Source organism: Crocuta crocuta, unplaced genomic scaffold, assembly GCF_008692635.1.
Source record: "Crocuta crocuta isolate KB4526 unplaced genomic scaffold, BGI_CrCroc_1.0 scaffold83, whole genome shotgun sequence".
Taxonomy (NCBI): domain Eukaryota; kingdom Metazoa; phylum Chordata; class Mammalia; order Carnivora; family Hyaenidae; genus Crocuta; species Crocuta crocuta.
The window spans coordinates 6,845,770-6,868,269 of NW_027529638.1; the positions used below are offsets into that span (position 1 = coordinate 6,845,770).

At 34.6% G+C, this 22,500-nt stretch overlaps 1 protein-coding gene across 5 annotated transcripts in view; it reads left to right on the forward strand.

Moving 5' to 3' along the window:
- RAP1GDS1 (Rap1 GTPase-GDP dissociation stimulator 1) overlaps positions 1 to 22,500 on the forward strand; it is a 173,402-nt gene that overhangs the window by 23,559 nt on the left and 127,343 nt on the right. For 4 of the 5 annotated variants that reach the window (XM_077762332.1, XM_077762334.1, XM_077762336.1 and 1 more), the window contains exon 1: positions 4,877 to 4,991. In XM_077762332.1, the coding sequence (XP_077618458.1) occupies positions 4,877 to 4,991 (115 nt within the window). Of the gene's footprint in view, positions 1 to 4,876; positions 4,992 to 22,500 lie in introns of those variants that run through there. The other variant, XM_077762333.1, reaches the window with a different exon arrangement.

The following is a 22,500-nucleotide window of genomic DNA, read 5'->3' on the forward strand; positions in this document are numbered from 1 at the left end:
ATTGCTAAGATTTACCCTCATGGTTTGAGGGAGTCCAAAAATAATACTCTCTGTTCCTTATCCAAGTTCAGAATCAGTGGAGACATAAGCAAATGAATTCTAATGGAATTCAAAATAACTGCTTTAAAATTGGTGAAGGAAAGGCTTATTTGTATAGTCACAAAGGAAATGCTAATACTTCAGGGCTGAATTAGATATATTGGTTAATCTTGTCACTGGTATATAGATAGATAGCCAAAGGTATGGACGGACAGAGAGTTCTTGCCCTTCTAAAAAATCAGAACCCAGAAGGGGCTGACTTATGCATATCCATTTCTTCTTTCTCAACTTATTAATCATATATATTCTTTCCTGGAGAACAGGGGTGGTGATGGGCAGTTGCCAAGGTAGAAACGACCAGAAATATCAGTGTGGTAGAAATTTTTCCATAAGGAAGCTTAAGGCCAGTGGGAAAGGGATTGCAACCCCAATCATTTTATTCTCCAGTATGATTCTTCTTTTATTTTTTCAATGTTTTCTTTATTTTTGAGGGAGAGAGGGAGAGAGACAGAGTGTGAGCAGGGGAGTGGCAGAAAAAGAGGGAGACAGAATCTAAAGAAACTGGTTCCAGGCTCTGAGCTGTCAGCACAGAGCCTGTAGTGGGACTAGAGCCCACGAACCCTGAGATCATCACCTGAGCTGAAGTCACACACTTAACCCACTGAGCTACCCAGACGCCCCTACAACATACTCTTTTAAAATTAAGATATAGTTTGGGGTGCTTGGGTGGCTCAGTAGGTTAAGCGTATGACTCTCGGTTTCAGCTCAGGTCCTGATCTCATGGTTTGTGAGTTCAGGCCCCTCCTCTGGCTCCATGCTGACAGTGCAGAGCCTCCTTTGGATTCTCTCTCTCCCTTTCTCTCTGCCCCTCCCCAACTCGTGCTCTGTCTCTCACAAAAATAAGTAAACATTAAACAAATTTTTTCAATGCACAAAATCATCATAATTTGTAGTAATTCTGTTTGACTACTTTAGTTGTTTCTAGATGAAGAATTTAATGAACTTTCCTGAAATGATCTCACATCATTAATAGGCATGTAATTATTCCTATGGAGAGACTGAATGATTTTTTTATAAATAAGAAATCTTTTAAAAGTGGGATGACCTATGTAGGTTTTGGTTATATATATTTTATATTCTTAAATTCTTAAATTGACTTCATTGATCTCCTTCTATCTTAAAATATAAGATACTATATTTATACTTCGAAGCATATACAGTACATAGTAGGTGTATAACAAGTCACATTTACCTTCCCTTTGCTATTGGTACACTTTAGCTCTTCAGCGTGTGATACAAAGGATGGTAACTAAACAGCTTTGTACAAATAAGTAATTCATTTCTTTGTTCACTCAGTTAATTTAACAAATATTTGCTGGATACTTCCTATGTGTCAAGTGATAGGTATAGTGCAATGACTATAATTAACAAGATGCCTAATACAATATAGTAGGGGAGCATATGTTAACAATTAAACAAAAAATATAATTAAAAATCGTCAGAGGCACCTGGGTGGCTCAGTTGGTTAAATGTCCAACTTTGGCTCAGGTCATGATCTCGAGGTCCATGAGTTTGTGCCCTGTGTCGGGCTCTGTGCTGACAGCTCAGAGCCTGGAGCCTGCTTCAGAGTCTGTGTCTCCTTCTATATCTGTCCCTCCCCCACTTGCTCGCTCTCTCTCTCTCTCTCTCTCTCTCACTCTCTCAAAAAAGTAAATATAAAAAATTAAAAAAAAAATCCTGTAAAGGATGGATGTAGGGATTGAGAATGAACCTGGAGGGTTAAGGAAGAGGACACTTAGATAGATGGGCAGGGAAGGTCTCTAGGGTGGTAACATCCAGACTGAGACTCAAAGAGAAGGGGATGTCTAGTAAGGAGCTTTGGGGATGGGATAAAGGGAAGGAAGGAATTAAAAAAGACCCAGATACCTGTATAGGTAGTATGAAATAAGTCTTAACTGCTTTTTATTACTTGTTGACTGATAATTTTGATGAATTGCTATAATTTGACTAACATAAGTCTTATTTTTTTTCTCGGTGTTGGGATAATTACTTTATTACTTTTAAATATGAACTTAGATATTATATATTATACTTTATTTCAGGAAAATCACTTTAACATGCACTTAATAAGTTTGAACAAGAATACCTGAGATATAATGCACTACGACTTTCTTTTTAGCTTATAGAAGAGAAGTGATATATACAAATATGCTTTTCTCTTTAGAATAAAAATCAGTTTCTCAAAACTGCTTAGTCCCTGTTAAAGCAAATATTAGTCTTGGATGTGAAGTATAACCTGGGATTTATAATTGTCATCGACTGACAATGTACAAAAATCTATCAAATGTATACCTTACTTTGAAGTAAGAAAATGTCTGATATTCTAGTAGCAGCACTGCTGGAGGTCCTTGGTATCCCATTAGGGTGTCTATGAAGTCAGTACTATTTGCATAATACCATCAAGACATTATTTGTCTTTTTCACTCTATTGACATTTCCCCTAACAAGAGTACAAAAGCAATTGTGGGTAAAAAATTGTGGGTGCTTGCAAGTATGTGTGAATCCAGGTAGTAGCACCAGACCGTACTAGTAGTAGTCTTTACCATAACATACTTAAAACAAAAAACAAAAAACCCAGTTTCACTTAAGAACACCCATGATGAAGCAGGAAAAAAATGTTTTAAAAAAGTCTCAGTCTCCTTGACACGTTTTAAAAATATTCTTTGTAATGGAAGGTGCTCATAAAATACTTTTATTGCATTGCAAATCCGATGGCTGTTTTGAAGAGAAGCACTTGTGCAGTTGTTTGAGTTATGAGCTAATCCAGGTATGTTTTTTTCCATGGGAAAACATTTTTTATTTGAAAGAACTGAAAGATAAACTAGTTTTTCATATTTGGCAGATATTTTCTCACAAATGAATGAAATTAATTTTTCCTTTAAGGAAAACAACTGACAGTATTTGTTGCTGGTAATAAAATTGAAGCTTGTAAGAGAAAATTAGAATTTTGGAAAACTTGTATACCTTGAGTTTGACATTTCCCCAGTATTTACAAAGTGTTTTTTAATAAGATTAGTGATGATACTAACATGTGATATTTTGAAATAGTATAATGAAATGTGTCAATATTTAGAAGATAACCCCATGACCTAATTTTTTAAATGACCAATGCACTGATGATAAATATCTCACCTGCATGAAGGAATCCAATTGCAAGAGATGAGTGTATTTGAATGTGAGAATTGAAAGCATTTATTAATATAGTTTTAGATCTCTCATGGCCCAACCTTTAAAAAACTACTACGTTTCAAGGATTGGTATGGTATCAAAGACTATCCAAGATTATCTGAAAAGGCTACTAAAATACTGTCCTGTTTTTTAACTATGGATGTATGTAAGGCTGAATTTTTTTCATCTACTCAACCCAAGCGACAAATTATAGAAAACTGAATACAGAAGCAGATATGAGAATCCAGTTATCTCCTAGTAAGGCAGATTTATAGAGATTTGTAAAAATGTAGAACAATACTGCTCTTTTCAGTGAGTTTTTTGTTTTTGAAATATATTTTTTATTAAAGTAATGATGTTAACAAGTAATAGTTTAATAATTTTTAGGTTTAAATGAATTATTAAAATAAATCCTTAAAAGTCTCAGTTTTAATTTTTAGTATGTTAAATGTCAGTAGAAATAATTGATGTAAATAAAAGCCCTTTGAGAATCTGAATTTTTAATAGTGTAAAGAGATTTTGACAATCTATAGTGTAACAGAATCCACATATAATTTAGCACAAGAGCATAGCTTTATAATCCAAAATGTACATGTGTTGGCTTCAAGCAGTACTTTAATTTGAAGTGCTTTTCAAACGGCAGTGTTTTAGGTTTTATAGTAGTAGTAGGTTTTATAGTCATCAACTTTGTATTAAGTCACATTTTTAAAAAATGTTTATTTTTGAGAGAGAAAGGCATAGAATGTGAGTGGGGGAGGGGTACAGAGTAAGGGAGACACAGAATCTGAAGCAGGCTTCAGGCTCCAAGCTGTCAGCACAGAGCCTGAAGAAGTGCTCGAACCCAAGTACTGGGAGATTATGACCTGAGCTTAAGTCAGACACTTAACTGACTGAGCCACCCAGATGCCCCTAAATCACGTTATTTGAAACTTTTCTAAACCTTCATTTTCATTTTATGTCTTTAAAGTATAGCAGAGGATGGGGTGCCTGGGTGGCTCAGTCGGTTAAGCATGCAACTTTGGCTCAGGTCATGATCTCACAGTTCGTGGGTTCGAGCCCCATGTCGGGCTCTGTGCTGGCAGCTAGCTCAGAGCCTGGAGCCTGCTTCAGATTCTGTCTCCCTCTCTCTCTGACCCTCTCCTGCTCATGCTGTGTGTGTGTGTCTCTCGCTCAGAAATTTAAAAAAAAAAAAACATTAAAAAAATTTTTTTAATATAGCAAAGGAAGCCAAAAATGAAACAAGATATTATTTGTAAAGCTGTGTAAGTTTTTTTGTGGATGTTTAGGTTTTTTTTCCCCCCCCAATTAATCATGGCTGGTTTCCTGAACAAGCTAACTACGGAATAAGAATCCTGAGAAAGATGTTCTGTGACAACCTGCATTATTCCTGAGTATTCCTGGTATCTTAATGGATACAGAATGAATATTTCATATCCAAGTTAAACGGATGTATTTGATTTAAAAAATTTATAATAGTATAGCCTATTGTCATTTTGTAATGTATGCGGGAGTTAGTTCACAATAATGAAAGTCTGTTGCCTGTTAGTGATAACTGTCATGAAACATGATAGTCATATGTTAGTGATATTTCTGATTTCTCTTTTTTTCTATGGCAGATAATCTCAGTGATACCTTGAAGAAGTTGAAGATAACAGCTGTTGACAGAACTGAGGATAGTTTAGAAGGATGCTTGGATTGTCTGCTTCAAGCCCTGGCTCAAAATAGTAAGTTTCATTATGTTTCAAATGCCAAACAAAAAGACCAAATCAGCAGTCATTCAGAAATTGGTGTGTAGTTTAGCACATAACTTGCATTCACATAACTTGAATTCTTTTGAATCCTATTCCAGAATACTGGCCTTGTTTTACATGTTCCCCCCCTGCCACCGCCTCCCCCCGCCCCCAAGGTACTGAAAGCCAGTTTTACAGGCAGAAGAAAGGAGGAATTGATTTGTGGTGTTGACATTAATATGAGCCCCAGAGAGAGACCATTATTTCATTCCTAACAGATAAGCAACATAGTTGTTTTTCTTCTTAACACCCACCTTTGTTCTTTGAAGGAGATTTCATGCATTTGTAGGGAGACTGGGGAGGAGAAGAGGGGAGCTTAAAACACCTAAAGTTTTTTTCTGAGATCTAATGGTCACCTCATTATCATTATTATTATTATTATTATTATTATTATTATTTTGAGAGAGAGAGTATGTGTGCGTGAGCACATGGGTGAGGGGCAGAGACAGAGAATCTGAAGCAGGTTCCAGCCTCCTCGAGCTATCAGTGCAGAGCCCGATGCGGGGCTTGAACTCATGAACCATGAGATTGTGGCCTGAGGTGAAGTCAGATGCTNCGTGAGCATGGGGTAGGGGGACAGAGAGAGAGAGGGAGAGAGAATCCCCAGACAGGCTTTACACTGTCAGCGCCAAGCCTGACACAGGGCTCGAACTCATGAAACCGTGAGATTATGGCCTGAGCCGAAATCAAGAGTGGGATGCTCAACAACTCAGCCACCCAGGTTACTCATTTTTAATAAAAGTCAACTTTTTAATAATTTTATTTTAAAATAATGTAAAATAATGTTTATGCTTAGATTTAATTGGAAAGAGCCATAAGTAGTCATCCAAAAATCCGTTAAAACTGAAGTAAGAGTTGATTTTTGATGCTGTGGTAAATAATAACAGGGATAAAAATTATGTAACTCTTCATTGGCTAACACATTGTATGGTTGCATTTGATCCATCATATTTCCATTCATTAATTTTTGTGTTATCACAGGAAATAGATAGGTACAGAATGATTTTTATCTGCTCTCTTAATTCTGCTTTGTTGTGCTATAGCTTGTGCTATACTAGTTTTTAATTATGCCATTATCTTATTCTGGGACTAATTATGTAGCTGACAAAGAATTCAGGAGAAATTATATAGTGTTAGAGTTTTAATTTCAAGTACTCAGAGATGTTTGTGTTACTTCTTTTTTCTTTTATTTTTTGCTGAGCTGTGGTTAGAAAATCTAAAATAATTGATTGCAATACTCTCCATCAAAAAGCACATTTTAAAAATGTTTTTTATTTTAAAAGAGGACAGGGTCAGAGAGACAGGGAAAGAGAGAATCTCAAGCAGGCACCACACTGTCAGCACAGAGCAAGACATGGGACTTAAACTCACAAGCCTGAGCTAAAGTCACACGCTCAACCAACTGAGCCACCCACATGCCCCTCAAAAAGGACATTTAAAGCTAGCTTGGAAAATTCTTCTTTAGTAATTCTCTTTGCTTTTGAGATTGTAACCCTGTCCAGCTATTTAATCTTAGAGATAGCAGAGAAATGGTTTGACACAAGGAGTTCAGGAAGAGCAAGGGTCACCATGGTATAAAGATAAACAGAAAAGGAGAGTGTCTAAAGCTGTGCTTTCCATTGTAGTAGATATATGTGGCTATTTAAATTTAATAATTTAATTTAAAAGTAAGTTCCTTAGTCTTTTCTATAGCCATATTTGGCTGCTTTATTGAGGTTTTCACATATAAGCCATTTCCACGATCACAGAAAGTTCTTTTTGAGAGCATGGGTCTAGAGGCTAGAAAGAACCATGTGATGATCTACCTGATTTTTATATATGCCTGTATAAGCAGATTTACATAATCAAGTAATTACGTCTAAATAAATTGACTATCTCAAGTTCATTTTTTGGGAAGAGTTGTTTTATTACACTCTTGTTTTCAGTGCCTGTTTTGTTTTTTCCCTCTCTGTTAGAAAAAGGAATTTTCTAAATGGACCATTTGTTCAGGAACTGAAGGATATGGAGGCAGTGTTCTTGGTTATATGTAGAGGGTTGTTCACTCCCGTAATAGAAAAACTGATGACAGAGAAGTGAAGTTGAATTAGAGAAATGAAAACAGGAATCAAAAGTTTATAATGTTTTGAAGAATAGACTTAAGAAGTAGTGAAAAGTATATAACTGTTGGATTAAATTACAGATGCATTGCAGACACACTCATTGAACTCACTGATTGAAAATAGCCTTGAAATTGTATATTATAAAGTGTTAAGGCCAAATAGCCACAAGGTGTTAATAAAACAACAAACTCTACCAATTTAACTTTTGACTCCCCAAGAAGGAAGCAAAAGGAATATGTCTTTTTAAGAATCTATAACAAAATTCATATGTCCTCACATCTAAGACTATTGACACTGAAGAATTTGACACAGGAAGACAGAGTTCATGCAGGTATTCAGTATTTGACTTAAGACTGGTATCTATCGTTGATTGAGTGCTTCCTGTGTACTCAGTACTGGACTTGGGACTATATTTCTTATCTAATTTAATCTTTCCTATAGTCCCATGAAGAGATATTATCATCACCATGTAAACGAAAAGGAATAGACACGAGAATGTACTTGCCTTGCTCCGGCAGAATTTAGAGTTTGGATTTGAACTCTTAGTTTAGATTTATTTTGAACTACAAAATAAAAAATTACATTCTGAGTCAAGTGTGGCTTTTTGCTGAGTATATAGAATGCGAATGTGTTTCCAAAAGCTACATTTTTAATATTGTGTCTTGAATTTTTGCCTTTTCTTTAAGATAGGTTCAAATTATATTATTAAGTAAGAGAATGATAGATACACTTTTTTTGTTTTTGAATTACAGACAGATGGATTATTTTATAGGTATTTTATTGATATATATTTTTAAAATTAGCTTTTAAACAAGAAAAAGTAAAAAAAAACTGGTAAGATCTTTATTTTCTACAGTTGTTCTTGAAGTGATTGATCCATTGTTACTTTGATCCTCTTAAAGGTAGAAGTGAATTTAAGTGAATTTGTGCTGGCTTTTTTTTCTTCTTCTTCTTCTTGCAGATACCTTCTGGTGTCATAATTCTTTCTTAGTGTAAGGTGTTTTAGCTAAAAATATCCCGCTGTGTACCAGAATTGTACTTGATCAAGAAATAATGATTTCTCCATTCTGTACAAGATGGTACTGTGTGTAATATAAATCTAAACTTAAAATTTTATTTTTAGTCTACTAACCTGTCATTAGAAAGGGCATGTCTGAACGTAAAGAAATTACGCCATTAAAAATTTTTACACTGTAGGAATTTAGTATATTTGAATTGCCCATCAAAAATAATCATACTCTGAAATTAGAATAATTGCTTTGACAAATGACTTCGGAGTGGTTTTCTTTCCTCGATTTTTGTGGTAACATTAAATATGTAATATATACCAGAATCTTAAGAGGCATGAGTTAGAAAATTTTAATACTTACTAGGTTTTATGGAAAGCATTTTAAGTATTTTGTGTAAATCTCTGATCTAAATTAATAATGGAAGCATTTATTCACTCATAAATACTTCAGATTTCAGTTTTCAAATGTTTTTAGGGGCACCTGGGTGGCTTAGTCAGTTGAGTGTCCTACTCTTGATTTCAGCTCAAGTCATGATCTCATGGTTTCGTGAGTTTGAGTCCAGTGTCTGGCTCTGCACTGACATTGTGGAGCCTGCTTCTCTCTCCCCCTTTCTTTTTCTGCTCCTCCCCTGCTTGCATGTGCATGTACTCTTTCAAAATAAATAAACTTAAAAAAAATTAAAACATAGAATGGTTTTAGCAAATATTTGAAGGCCACCCACTATGAAATCAGATTCTGTTTGCTCTTATCTCTTTTGATTCAGAGCATAGAGGATTCTCTGTAAATGCTTATTGCAGTATGCTTACTCTATTTCATGCTTATTTGAAAATTTAAAACAGTAGGTCACATTTTCATCCCTAAACATTAGGACAGGAATTGTCCTTCTAGAGTATGACATCTAAATTACCTTGTCAGACAAACTACTAGCATAAATCGAAGGTCCAAAAACAAAAACAAAAAAATTAACAATCCATTCATAGTAAAACACTGTATTCTATTGTAAGAGCGTGGGGACCCTGTTCTGTTGCTTAGGGAACAACAAAACAGTGGCAGCATGATCACCAACACAGCTTTAAATTCTTGTCCTAAAGGATTAGGCTGTTTTCCTTTGTCTCATTGCCTTCTGTACCTTTGTACTCTTAACTTTGTTTAGTTAATTGCCTGACTTCATACAAGAGTCACATAAGTGTTTATTTTCTATAGAACAATCCCATGAGAGAACACCAGTTTACTTATCTTTAAAGAAAAATGTATTTAGTATATAGTTCCACATTCCTAACCTTATATCATACTTCTCTACTTGTTGAATTCTTACATATTTCTTAGCCCTTGTTCTTATCCTTTCTAGGCTATAATCCTAAACATACCAGATTATGTATACAAACTGCTACTGTAGATTACCCTGAATCTTCTCTAACAGAACTTGCTGTTGTCACATTTGCTTTTAGTCTGTTTTACACCTTTAATATTTCTTTTTGTTTTTAGTTTTTTTTAATTTATTTTTGAGAGAGCGCACAAGTGGTGCAGAGAGAGGGACAGAGGGTCTGAAGTGGGCTCTGTGTGAACAGTAGGGAACCCGATGTGGGGCTTGAACTCATAAACCGTGAGATCATGGCGTGAGCCTAAGACAGATGCTTAACCGACTGAGCCATCCACTTGCCCCTTAATATTTCTGAATTGGCTTACTTTTGGAAAACAAAATTATTTCCTAAGTAAGGGACTTTAAAACTTTTTATCAGATGTTTTTCAATAGCATGTTAAATCTGAAATCACTGAACATGAAAGATTACTGCTGTTTTAGTAGAAACAAAAATTATTTTGCTTTTTCATAGTAATATCTAGATTTCACTTTTTTTAATGTACAACAGAAGCATACGATGTACCACAGAAGCAGTATATTTCTCTTGCAAGCTGAATTCATTATGTTGTTCGACTTGTTTACATATTTTTCTTTTATGTGATTCTTTTAGGTATTGTGTCCAAAATCCATGAGGGCTTATTAGTGGTGCTAATCATAAATTATCAAAGTTCAGTTTTTACTGAATAAAGATAGCATTTGTAGAATGGAGGAGACTAAAGTAGAGAAAAGGTTCACCTAAGACATTGACAATTCTTGATGAATTGAGACTCCTGGATTTCCGTCAAATAGTGGGAGCTACCTAAATCAGAATTTTCCACATATTCTCTAAAAACCCATACAAATCAACAAAGAGATGAAGTAAAGATATGAATTTAGTGCCATAGTGTTATCTGAAGATTTCCTGTTTCTGGTGATGTTCTCTGGTCCTTTGTAGTCTTTACTGCTTTCCACTCAAAGAGTCCCCCTTAGAATTTTTTGCATGGCTGGTTTAGTGGTCACAAACTCCTTTAGTTTTTGTTTGTCTGGGAGAATCTTTGTCTCTCCTCCTTTTCTGAATGACAGCCTCACTGGATAAAGGATTCTTGGCTGCATATTTTTCCTATTCAGCACATTGATTATTTCCTGCCACTCCCTTCTGGCCTTCCGGGTTTCAGTGGACAGATTTGCTACTACCTTTATGTGTCTGCCCTTGTAGGTTAAGGTCCTTTGTCCCTAGCTGCTGTCAGAATTTCTCTTTATCTGTATATTTTGCATTTCACTATGATATGTTGTGGTGTTGACCTGTTTCTGTTGATTTCGAAGGGAGTTCTCTGTGCTTCTTAGACTTGGATGCCTGTTTCCTTCCCCATATTAGGAAGGTTCTCAGCTGTAATTTATTCAAATAAATCTTCTGCCCCTTTTTCTCACTCTTCTTCTAGGACCCCTATGATATGGATATTGTTTCATTTTATGGAATCACTTAGCTCTCTAATTCTCCCTGTGTGATCTAGTAATTTCCCCCTTTTTTTCTGCTTCATCATTTCTCATAATTTTATCTTCTATTTCACCTATTCTCTGCTTCCTCCATTCTCACTGTCACTGTATCTGGTTTATTTTACATCTCAGTTATAGCATTTTTTAATTCAGTCTGACTAGTTCTTAGGTCTTTGATCTCTGCAGCAAGGGTTTCTCTGCTGTCTTCTATGCTTTTTTCAAGCCCAGCTATTAGTCTTAAGGCTGTTGTTCTAAATCCGTGTTCAGATATATTGTTTATATCTGTTTTGAGCAATTCTCTGGCTGTGATTTCTTCTTGACCTTAATTTTGGGAAGAATTCCTCCATCTTATCATTTTGGCTAAGTTTCTGTCTTTCGTGTGTTTTAAAAGTATGTTATGTGTCCTGCACCTGATAAGACTACTATATTAAAAAGGGGTCATACACTGTCCAGGGCCTGGCACTCCAGGAAGATTTTCAACAAAGATCAAGTAAAACCAGTTAACAAAACTTAGGCCTTAAGCATAACTAGAAGATAGACTTAAAACCTTCAAATTATTAAATATCAAAATCTAGCCTTCTCAGCTTCAGAGCCATGGTAGAGTTCATTGAGACTATAGAAACTGCATGGAAAAGATGAAAGGAAAATTGGTTGAACCAGGATCCCAAGGGTGATAGTATATAGTTACAATGCCTTTAGGAAGAAAAAGTCCTAATCTAGGAAAATCCTAAGATCTGATCTTAGATTTGATTAGAGTATTTGCTATTGAGATATCAAAAGGAAGAGACTTAAAAACAGGACCCTAGACAATAGATCAGGGGAGTGCCACTTTTGGGGATGAGCTTATTCTGCCTTGCATACTCAGTGGTGGAGGGAAAGAAAGAAGCAAAATAGGGAAATTAAGTGTTCAGTAGATATAAGAAAACCATAAAATTAGAAGACACACTAATAATCCCCTTTGGTTTAAGTTCAAAGAGGGAGTTTTTGAACTAAAAACCTAGATATTCATCCCAGATCTTTACCCTCATTGCATACATTTTTATAGCTTGTATATGCAGAATTTAAAATTACAGGTGGTAAACATACAAATTGTTATAATGAATAGAGCAGAACCTACATTTTAGCTATTAAAAGTTTTCTTCCTAAGGCAAGAATCATTTTAGTAGTTAAAACTAGATTATAAGATACCAGGAAATAAAAGAGGTGACTGAAAATGTGTTAAGGGGCATGGAAAAAGGCAAAAGAATGAAGACAAAACAGAAGATCAGAGGGAAAATGATAGATGTATAAGATAGGCAGAAAGATCCAACATGCACACAATTGAAGCCCTAAAGGAGGAAAACACTGAAACAGAGCTAATATTTAAAACTATGAACTTTTCTGAAATAAAGACCACAGTCTGCATGATGGGAAAGAGCCAGGCATGTACCTGCAAAAATTGACCTGTAATGGTCAACTCAGAGACTTAGTCTAATAAAGCTTTTACTTCATTTTTTTAAAGATTTTTTTTAAAGTAATGTCTACACCCAATGTGGGGCTTGAACTTAAAACTCAAATATTAAGAGTTGCACGTTCTACTGACCAGGCCAGCCAGGAACTCCAGAAACTTTTACTATAAAAGTAAAAATAAGTACAAAGGAAAACATAGGGCCTCCATTCAATAAGATCAAGTTATTTGAAAAGGAAAGAAAATCAGACGGGCATCAGACTTCTCAGGAATATATTGCAATATACAATATATATTGCAATATACAAAGCAATTCAGTAATTGAGCAGTATTTTTTTTCATTCAGGGAATAAGAATTTTATATTAAGCTAAGCTGCTCAGTATCAAAGCTATTATTAAAAAAAAAAAAACACCATTAAATGTGAAATAACCCATAAAACACTATACTCTTTAGGCTTCCACAGGGATCTTCTAAACTCATGCTGTCCAGTATTCCTTCGCTGATATGGTTAGTGTACATTTGAAATGAGGCTAGTCTGAATTTAGGCACACTGTAGATTTCAAAGACTTAGTACAATAAAAATAAAAAATAAAATACTTTATTAACAATTTTTAAAATATATATTGAATCTCATTTTTAAAAAATTTATTTAAATTCAAGTTAGTTAACATACAGTGTAGTATTGGTTTCAGGAATAGATCCCAGTGATTCATCATTTACATAAATAACACCCAGTGCTTATCCCTACAAATGCCCTCTTCAATGCCATTCATCCATGTAGCCCATCCTCCCACCCCCTACATCTCCTCCAGCAGCAATCCTCAATTTGTTCTCTGTATTTAAGAGACTCTTATGGTTTGCCTCCCTGTTTATACCTTATTTTTCCTTCCCTTTCCCTATGTTCATCTGTTTTGTTTCTTAAATTCCACGTATGAGTGAAATCCTATGATATTTGTTCTTCTCTGACTGACTTATTTCATTTAACATGAAATACTCCAGTTCCATTTATTTGAATCTCATTGTTTAAATTTTATAAGGTATTTACAAATACTTGATTTCTATTGCAGCTTTATAAGCCGTCATTTCTTGAATGGTGGCTGGTGGCTGATTGAAGTAGGTTAAAGAGTTGGGCCACTCAGTGTGATATGATGGAAAATGCAGCATCATCAATAAAATACAATTGGGTTATTCAGTGTAGGAAAGAACATTTATAGGAAGACATTTAAAATAATGAACTTAAGTTCATTGTTCAAGGGTTACATTCTAAGGAAGGGGCAGCATATTGGTTCCAAGTTAGGTTCCATGCACTTAGTGAAAAGCAGAAACAAGAGGGCAGTGTATACCCAAATATATTTGTATCCAGGAGTTTGCAGAAAGGCGTGAATGAGATTGGAGGAATAAGAAAGAACCATCTTGAAATCTGTAGCAGGCTATGAAATTAAAGACAGAAGCAAGGCATAACTATGATACTGAATGCTGTTTGCCCTCTTATGTGCTTTTAAGCTGTGCTTCATAAGGAGCGAAAAAAGCACTTGTTATGTGCAGTCTCCAGAAGGAGATAGGCTTCCATTGGTATTTGTACTTTGTGATTAAAACATTGGCAGAAGATCTGGTTTTCTAACATTAGCTATAAATGTTACCATTTTGCTTCTTAAGTTTGCTAAATTTGAAAAACTTCTTCTGTTCCTAACAGAGAGTAAAATATGTAAGAGAAATGTGATTTGAAACGCTATATGCCAAATATATACTTAAAAAGATCTGTCCTCAATATTCATACTACCAGTGCTGACTTACTATCACTAAGGACTATACTTTTAAGTTATTGCTGAGGGAAAAGTGATGGCTTTTGTGCTGCTCTGCTCCAGGAGAGGATTGCACACAACTCTGCCTGGACAGCTAGCTGTGGGTTTTCTGTGATTATATACTTAACTGACTGATGTAACTGGTTTCTTTTATTTATTTATTTATTTAGTTAAAATGTTTTTTAATGTTTATTTTTGAGAGAGAGAGAGAAAGAGAGAGAGAGAGATGGATGGAGTGCAAGCTGACAGAAGGGCAAAGAGAGAGGAGACACAGAATCAGAAGCAGGCTTCTTCCGGCTCTGAGCTGTCAGCACAGAGCCAGATGTGGGACTCAGACTCACAGACCACAAGATCGTGACCTGAGCCAACCTGAATGCTTAACCAACTGAGCCATCCCCGCGCCCTTGGCTCCTTTTTTTTTTTTTTAATTTTTATTTAAATTCCAGCTAGTTAACATAGTGTAATATTAGTTTCAGGTGTACAATATACTGATTCAGCACTTCATAGAACACCTGGTGCTCGGCACAAGTGCCCTCCTTAATCCCCATTGCCTGTTTAACCCATCCCCCACTCACCTCCCCTTTGGTAACCATTAGTTTGTTCTCTAGACTCCAGAGTGTTTCTTGGTTCACCTCTCTTTTTCCCACCTTTGCTCGTTGTTTTGTGCAATTGGCTTCTCTAATCAATTAAGCACTATCTCAGTATGTTCTGAATGTGTTAAAGAAGATGAGGTATATAATATTGACTTATAATTGATATAGTGAATTAGAAATGAATTAATAATACTAGTATCTGAATTATATATTCTCAACAGAAAGGTATAGTTGATATTTAAAGGAAAATAGCACAAATAGATTGATTAATCTATATTCAGTGTCTCCACTGTGATTATAGATGTTTGAACCTGATATTAAAACTATGGGCAGTATCAAACCTTTTACCTCTGTAGTACTTGATAGTCCATGACAGTTGTGTTTCCTCTAGAAAGCTTCTTCACATGGTTTAAATGCTTTCACTCTCACCTCTGGTTATTCATATTTCCTGAGTACCTATTTGAAACAAAGAAGATTAAAGTTTCACCATTATGTACTCTTTCAATTCTACAAATGAGACAGTTTATGAAATAAAAAAATTAGTCATTATTTTCCTAATAGAAACTTCCTTATAAAATATACATATTCTTCTGATAATTGATGTATTTATGCTTAAATACTTACTTTGATATATGGTATAAGGTGAGTATCCAATTTTGTTTTTTCTGGCAATCAATTTTCCTCAATACTGTGTCTTGTTTAATCTACTCCCTAGTGGTCGATGATGCTCCTTTTCTCATATAACTACTTAATTTAATGTAATTGGGCTAATTTTGGAGTTTTAGTCTATTCCATTAATCTGTTTGTCTACTATTGTGCTGTAGCCATGCTATTTTAAATATATTAGCTTTATGGAGGAAGTTTCTATTTATAAATCTGTCAGAAAATTTTATCTTCATGGGTTTGGTATACCACAGAAATTTTGGAAATTTGCATTGTCATATTGCTGTGACAATCTAAGAACACAGATTATATCTTTTTTTAACTTAAGTCTTGTGTTTCACTGAGATGTAGTTTGATGCATATGCTTTCTATACATACTCATTTTAAGTATTCTTACGTATTTTACATTTTTTAGTTGTTGTTGCAAATGGAATTTTTCCCATAATAACTTTTAAGTGGTTATTGTTAGAGATCAATTTTAAGTCTAGATTGATTTTTACTCTTTTATTTATACTCACCTACCTTCTGAACCCACCTAGTAGTTAAAATAAAACTTAAATTAGTTCTTTTGGGTTTTGCAGTCAGAGCTTCTGCACAGCCACATTTTTGCTTTCTCTTGCCCTTTTAATTATAATTGACTTCCTGTGTTAGCTTGAAATACCAGCAAAAAAGTAAATAACAATTATATGAATAGTATCTTACTTTAATTTCTGCTGTTAATAGCAGCCCTTTTAATGCTTCATCATTCAGTATAATACCTCTTGATTTAATGTAAAAGTTTTCTTTCATACTAAGAAAATAGTCTTAATTAAACAGTGATTTTTTTTTTTTAAAACAAGAGTGGTTACCTTTAAAGCATAAACCTTTAGCCTAATCATTAATACTAAAAATATCTCCATTACATTTTTAATATTAAAAAGCTTATAATAAAATTATTTTGGGGAGAATTATTACTAGAATATTTTTCTCAAGAATGGGAAGGACAACATAGCTTTACAATTTCAGAGTCAAGGCCGTTTAGTATACTAGTGAGGTTCAGTATGATTTATATTTTCCTTTGCATATTCAGGGACAAATACTTACCTAATAAGAATTAGTACTTGAAGAATAATTACAATTAACAGTATGAATTGTGTATTGTAGAATGAGTGATTATTAAATGGTCTGAAAAACAGTCTAGGAAATTTCTCAATTTAGTACTATATAGCCCCCAAAGTTTTCAGAACTACAGTCAGTAAAACATTACTTTTTTTTCTTTTAATAGGGGTGTTTTAAAATTTTTTTTATTAAGCTTAAAAGTTTTAATTTCAGGATAGTTAACATACAGTGTGATATTAGTTTCAGGTGTACAATATAGTGATTCAGCAATTCTATATATTACTCAGTGCTCATCATGATGAGTGTACTCTTAATCCCCATCACCTATTTCACCCATTTCCCCAACCACCTCCCCTCTGGTAACCATCAGTTTGTTCTCTATATGTTTGTTCTCTGTAGTCTGCTTCTTAGACTCAGTCTCTCTCTCTTTTTCCTTTGCTCACTTGTTTTGTTTCTTAAATTCCACATATGAATGAAATCATATGGTATTTGTCTTTCTTTGACTTACTTTGCTTAGCATAATATTCTCTAGCTCCATCCATGTCACTGAAATGTAAGATTTCATTCTTCTCATGGCAGTTAGATAGATCATATCTTCTTTGTCCATTCGTCTTTTGATGGACACTTGGGCTGCTTCCATAATTTGGCTATTATAAATAATGCTGCTATAAACATTGGGGTGCAGGTATCCCTTTGAATTAGTGTTTTTGTACTTTTTTTGGGGGGTAGTGCAGTATAGAACTTCTATTTTTAACTTTCTGAGGAATCTCCATATTGTTTTTCACAGTGCCTGCACCAGTTTGCTTTCACACCAACAGTGCACGAAGGTTCCTTTTTCTCCACATCTTTGCCAATACTTGCTGTTTCTTGTGTTTTTGATTTTAGCCATTCTGATAGATGAGGTGATATCTCATTGTACTTTTGATTTGCATTTCTTACTGAAATGTCTGTTGGCCATCTGTATGTCTTCTTTGGAAAAATGTCTCTTAGTGTGTTCTGCCTATTTTTAATTGGATTATTTGTTTTGGGGGTATTAAGTTGTATAAGTTCTTTATGTATTTTGGATACTCACCCTTTATCAGATATGTCATTTGCTAGTATCTTCTATATGTTGTCTTTTAATTTGTTGAGTGTTTCTTTTATAGTGCAGAAGCTCTTTATTTAATGTAGTTCCAATAGTTTATTTTTGTGTTTACATACCTTACCGCAGGAAGCATATCTAGAAAAATGTTTCTACAGCCAATGTCAGAGGAATTACTGCCTGTGCTCTCTTCTAAGATTTTTATGGTTTGAGGTCTCACATTCAGGTCTTTTGAGGTTTTTTGTGTATGGTGAAAGAAAATGGTCTAGTTTCATTCTTTTGCATGTAGCTGTCCAGTTTTCCCAACCCCTTTTGTTGAAGAGATTTCTTTTTCCCATTGGATATTCTTTCCCCCTTTGTCAAAAATTAATCGATCATATGATCATGGGTTTTATTCTGTTCTATTGATCTGTGTATCTTTTTTGATTACTACAGCTTAAAAACTTTTTTTAAGGTTGATTTCTTTTTGAGAGAGAGAGAGCTTGCAAGTGAGTGTACAAGCAGGGGAGGGGCAGAAAGAGAGAGGGAGACACGGAATCTGAATCAGTGTCCAGGCTTTGAGCTGTCAGCACAGAGCCCAATGCAGGGCTCAAACCCATGAACGATGAGATCATGACCTGAGCCAGTCAGAGGCTTAAACTGACTGAGCCACCTGAGGCAGCCCAATTACTGCAGCTTTGTAATATAACTTGAAGTCTGGAATTGTCCTACCTCCAGTTTTGTTTTTGTTTTCTTAAGATTGCTGTGGCTGATCAAGGTCTTTTGTGGTTCCATACAAATTTAAAGATTGTTTGTTCTTTTTCCATGAAAAACCTGTTGGTGTTCTGATAGGGATTGCATTAAATGCGCAGATTGCTTTGGGTAGTGTAGACATTTTAACAATATTTGTTCTTCAAGCCATGAAGATGGAATGTTTTCCCATTTCTATGCATTGTCTTGAATGGCTTTCATCAGTGTTTTACAGTTTTCATAGTAAAGGTCTTTTACCCTTTTTGGTTAATTTTATTCCTAGATATTTTACTGTGTTTGGTGTAATTGTAAGTGGGATCATTTTTGTTTTTATTTTTTGAGGTAGAGAGAGAAAGAAAGAGAACGAGTAGGGGATGGGCAAAGAGAGAAGGAGAGGGAGAGAGAAACAATGTCAAGCAGGCTCAGCAGTGTCAGTGCAGAGACTAACATGGGACTCGAACTCATGATCTCACAGTTCAGTTCAACTCTTGAGCTGAAATCAAGAGTTGGACACTTAACCAGCTGAGCCACTCAGGCATCCCTAAATAGGATTATATTCTAAATTTCATTTTCTCCTGATTTATTATTAGTGTATAGGAATGCAACAGATATCTATCTGTACATTGATTTTTGTATCCTGACACTTTCCTGAATTCATTTATTCTAGTAATTTTTTGGTGGTGTCTTTAGGGTTTTCTATACACAGTGTCATGTCATCTGCAGATAGTGAAAGCTTTACTTCCTTTTTTACCAATTCAGGTATCTTCTTTATGTTGTCTGATTGCTGTGGCTAGGACTTCCAGTACTGGGTTGAATAAAAGTGAGGGTGGAATCCTGGTCTTGTTCCTGACCTTCAGGGAAAAACCCTCAGTTTTTCCCCATTGAATATGATATTCGCTGTGGGTTTTTCATACACAGCCTTTATTATGTTGAGATGTATTCCCTCTAGACCTACCCTGTTGAGTGTTTGTTACAAATAGATATTATACTTAAATGCTTTTTTCTACATCTGTTGAAATGATCCTATGGTTTTTATTCTTTTATTGATGTGATAGTATCAGGTAAAGCATTACTTTTAGTACAGGAAAACTGTTTACAGTTACAGAGTTTTATCATATAAGCTTTTGAATTATGCTATAGCTATAAATTTAGATATTCATTTTTTGCTAGCTTATGTTTATATTAATCAACACTGAAAGTGTGAACTTGATTGCTTCTGATTTTTCTTATATTAATGTACTTTTATATAGATTCCTCTGAGTAAGTTTTTAATGTCATGTGAATTAGGTAGTTTAAGATTTAATGAAATAATGAAGTATACATATAAATCATTTTATAAATTAAAAAAATGTTTTAAATACTTAGACTTAAAGACTATTTTTTTTTTAATATTTTTATTTTTAACAGAGAGAAAGAGAGCACTAGCGAGGAAGGGGTAGAGAGAGGGGGAGACACAGAATCTGAAGTAGGTTCCAGGCTCTGAGCTATCAGCACAGAGCCCGAAGTGGGGCTTGAACTCACGAACTGTGAGATCATGACCTGAGCTGAAGTTGGACGCTCAAGTGACTGAGCCACCCAGGTGCCCTATTAAAGACTATTTTAAAAAGTTTCAAACATTTGGCCTTCAGAGAAAAAAAAAACACTAGCCAGAAAAGTGGATAATTACAGTACATTCTTCTCCTTTTTGAAGTTTGATTTTATATAAACCTTCACATAAAATTATAGTTTATCCATTATGTTAAACTGAAAGATACCACACCATGGGAAAATGTTTTATACCAAGCTAATAAATAAAAGCAAAGTAGTTTTATTATTCATTGTGACTCATTTATTATTTACTGCAGTTTCCATTTTTTAAGTTAGAAATATATGTGAATATCAACGACCAACAGCAAAATTGTTAAATTGGAAAAATAGTCATAACATTAAAGAGAAAATAGAGTAAAAGATTAATAACTCTTTTGCTTGAAATAGTCAAAGTAAGGGAAGAAGAGCCAGGAAATGGAAAAGATCCTAAGTTAAGAAATACTTTTTAGAAGCACATTAAAATGGAGTGATTCTAGTTGAAAAAATGTATGGTAAATCAATAATATATCTTTTTATCTGAATATAAGATACTACATTATTTTGTTTGCTGTACAGTAAGATGTTGATGAAGGCCAAAGTATTATATACCATATTTTAAAATTATTAACAATTAAGGATAACAACTAATCACTAACAACTAATATTTTGTGTTTTTTGTAAGGCAGAGTTTAGATATAATTTTCTAGTGTAATATTCATGTAATGAGCTATTTACAATAAATCTTTACTCTCTGAATTTTTTAGTAGAAGCTAATAATATTCAGTGCCTACCTTTGACAGACAATTCACTTGGGAATTTGGGCTGTTTTATTACCACTTAAAAAACAAACAATGTATTGTATAACTCTTTGAGATTTAAGAAAGCCAGCACATTTAGGTAAAAGTAATTTTTTTTCCTCTGTAGTTATATAGGGCTACTGGAACAATAGTAGAGAATACCGCATGACATTTATGATCTTGCATATCAGTTATTATGTCTAGAGTAAAAAAAGAAGTCCACATATTGAATGTAGATGGACTCATTAGAAAATTCTAGAGTATTGAAATATAGTTAAGTTTATACTGCCATGGTATGTCATACTGCTCGGCTAAACAATAACTATTTAGTTTAAAGTTAGATTTGGAACATTATATGTAGTCATATCATACTTCGACTGCACATCGCCTCATCTTCAGGTCTCATTCATTTATATATTCAGCACTGAGTTTTATTCAGTAAGTTGCAAAAATTGTGATGTCTCCTAATAATGGCAGAAATTTAGTCCCTGCCCTCAGAAGCTCATTATTCCGTGATAGAGACTGATGAGTAAACGTGAAATTATAAATTTTCATACGTGCTGTAATAGAGGTATGTTCGATGTCTGGTGGGAGTACATATGGTTATTGACCTTAAAGAAATTAAAGATAATTCTGTCAAATCAAAAGGGAATAATCATAAAATGAACTGAAGGCAATAGTAAATGATCTGACTCTGATACTTCAACTTTTAAAAAAATAGCGGTTTGTCATTTGTTGATTGAATTGGCTTTTGTTTGTTTTAGAAGACACTAGAAGTAGTTACTTTATATGAAACAGAACGAATTAATTTATACGGTGTTGTACTGTGATTGACTCTAATAGTATGCAAACAATATGTTTCCTCCCTAACAGACCTTCTATATTTGGAGATAACTATCATATTTCTTATTCCCTCAGTTGGTCCTCATAGGATGACAAGGAGAGAGTAGTATATTGATATAAGATGATAGAACCAAGGTAGAGAATATTTTTTTCCTACTATCTGCATGGCATGTGTGTGTTCTTCCTTGGAAATGTTTAGGAGGATAAGATGATTCTCTTTTCTAGGGGCAGAAGTATATTAGGGTTCTCAAGAAAAATAGAAACAATAGGATATATGGATGTGTATCTATACATATGTGTGCTTGTGTGTGTGTGTGTGTGAGAGAGAGAGAGAGAGAGAGATTTATATTAAGAAATTAGCTTACTTGATTATGGAGCCTGGCAAATCCAAAATCTGCAGAGTGGGCTGGCAGGATGGAAACCCAGCTAATGTTGCTGTGCAAATCTGAAGGTTGTCTACTGGCAAAACTTCCTCTTGCTTAGGGTAAGGGGGTTAGGTGAGGTCAGTCTTTTGTTTTATTCAGGCCTTCATCTGATTAGATAGGGTCTGACTGCCACATTATAGAGGGCAATTAACTTTACTTAGACTCTATGCATTTAAATGTTAATCTCATCCAGCCTAGTTGACACATAAAAGTAACCATCACAGGGTACCTTTATGGCTGTCAGTTGAGCATCAGACTCTTGGTTTCGGCTCAGGTATTGGTCTCATGGTTCCTGGGATTGAGCCCCCCACATTGGGCTCTGCACTCCGTGTAGAGCCTGTTTGGGAATCTCTCTTTCCTTCCCTGTCTGCCCCTGCCCGACTTGTGCCCATGTGCTCTCTTTCTCTCTCTCTCAAGATAAATAAATTAAAAAAAAAAAAAAAAAAAGAACAATCC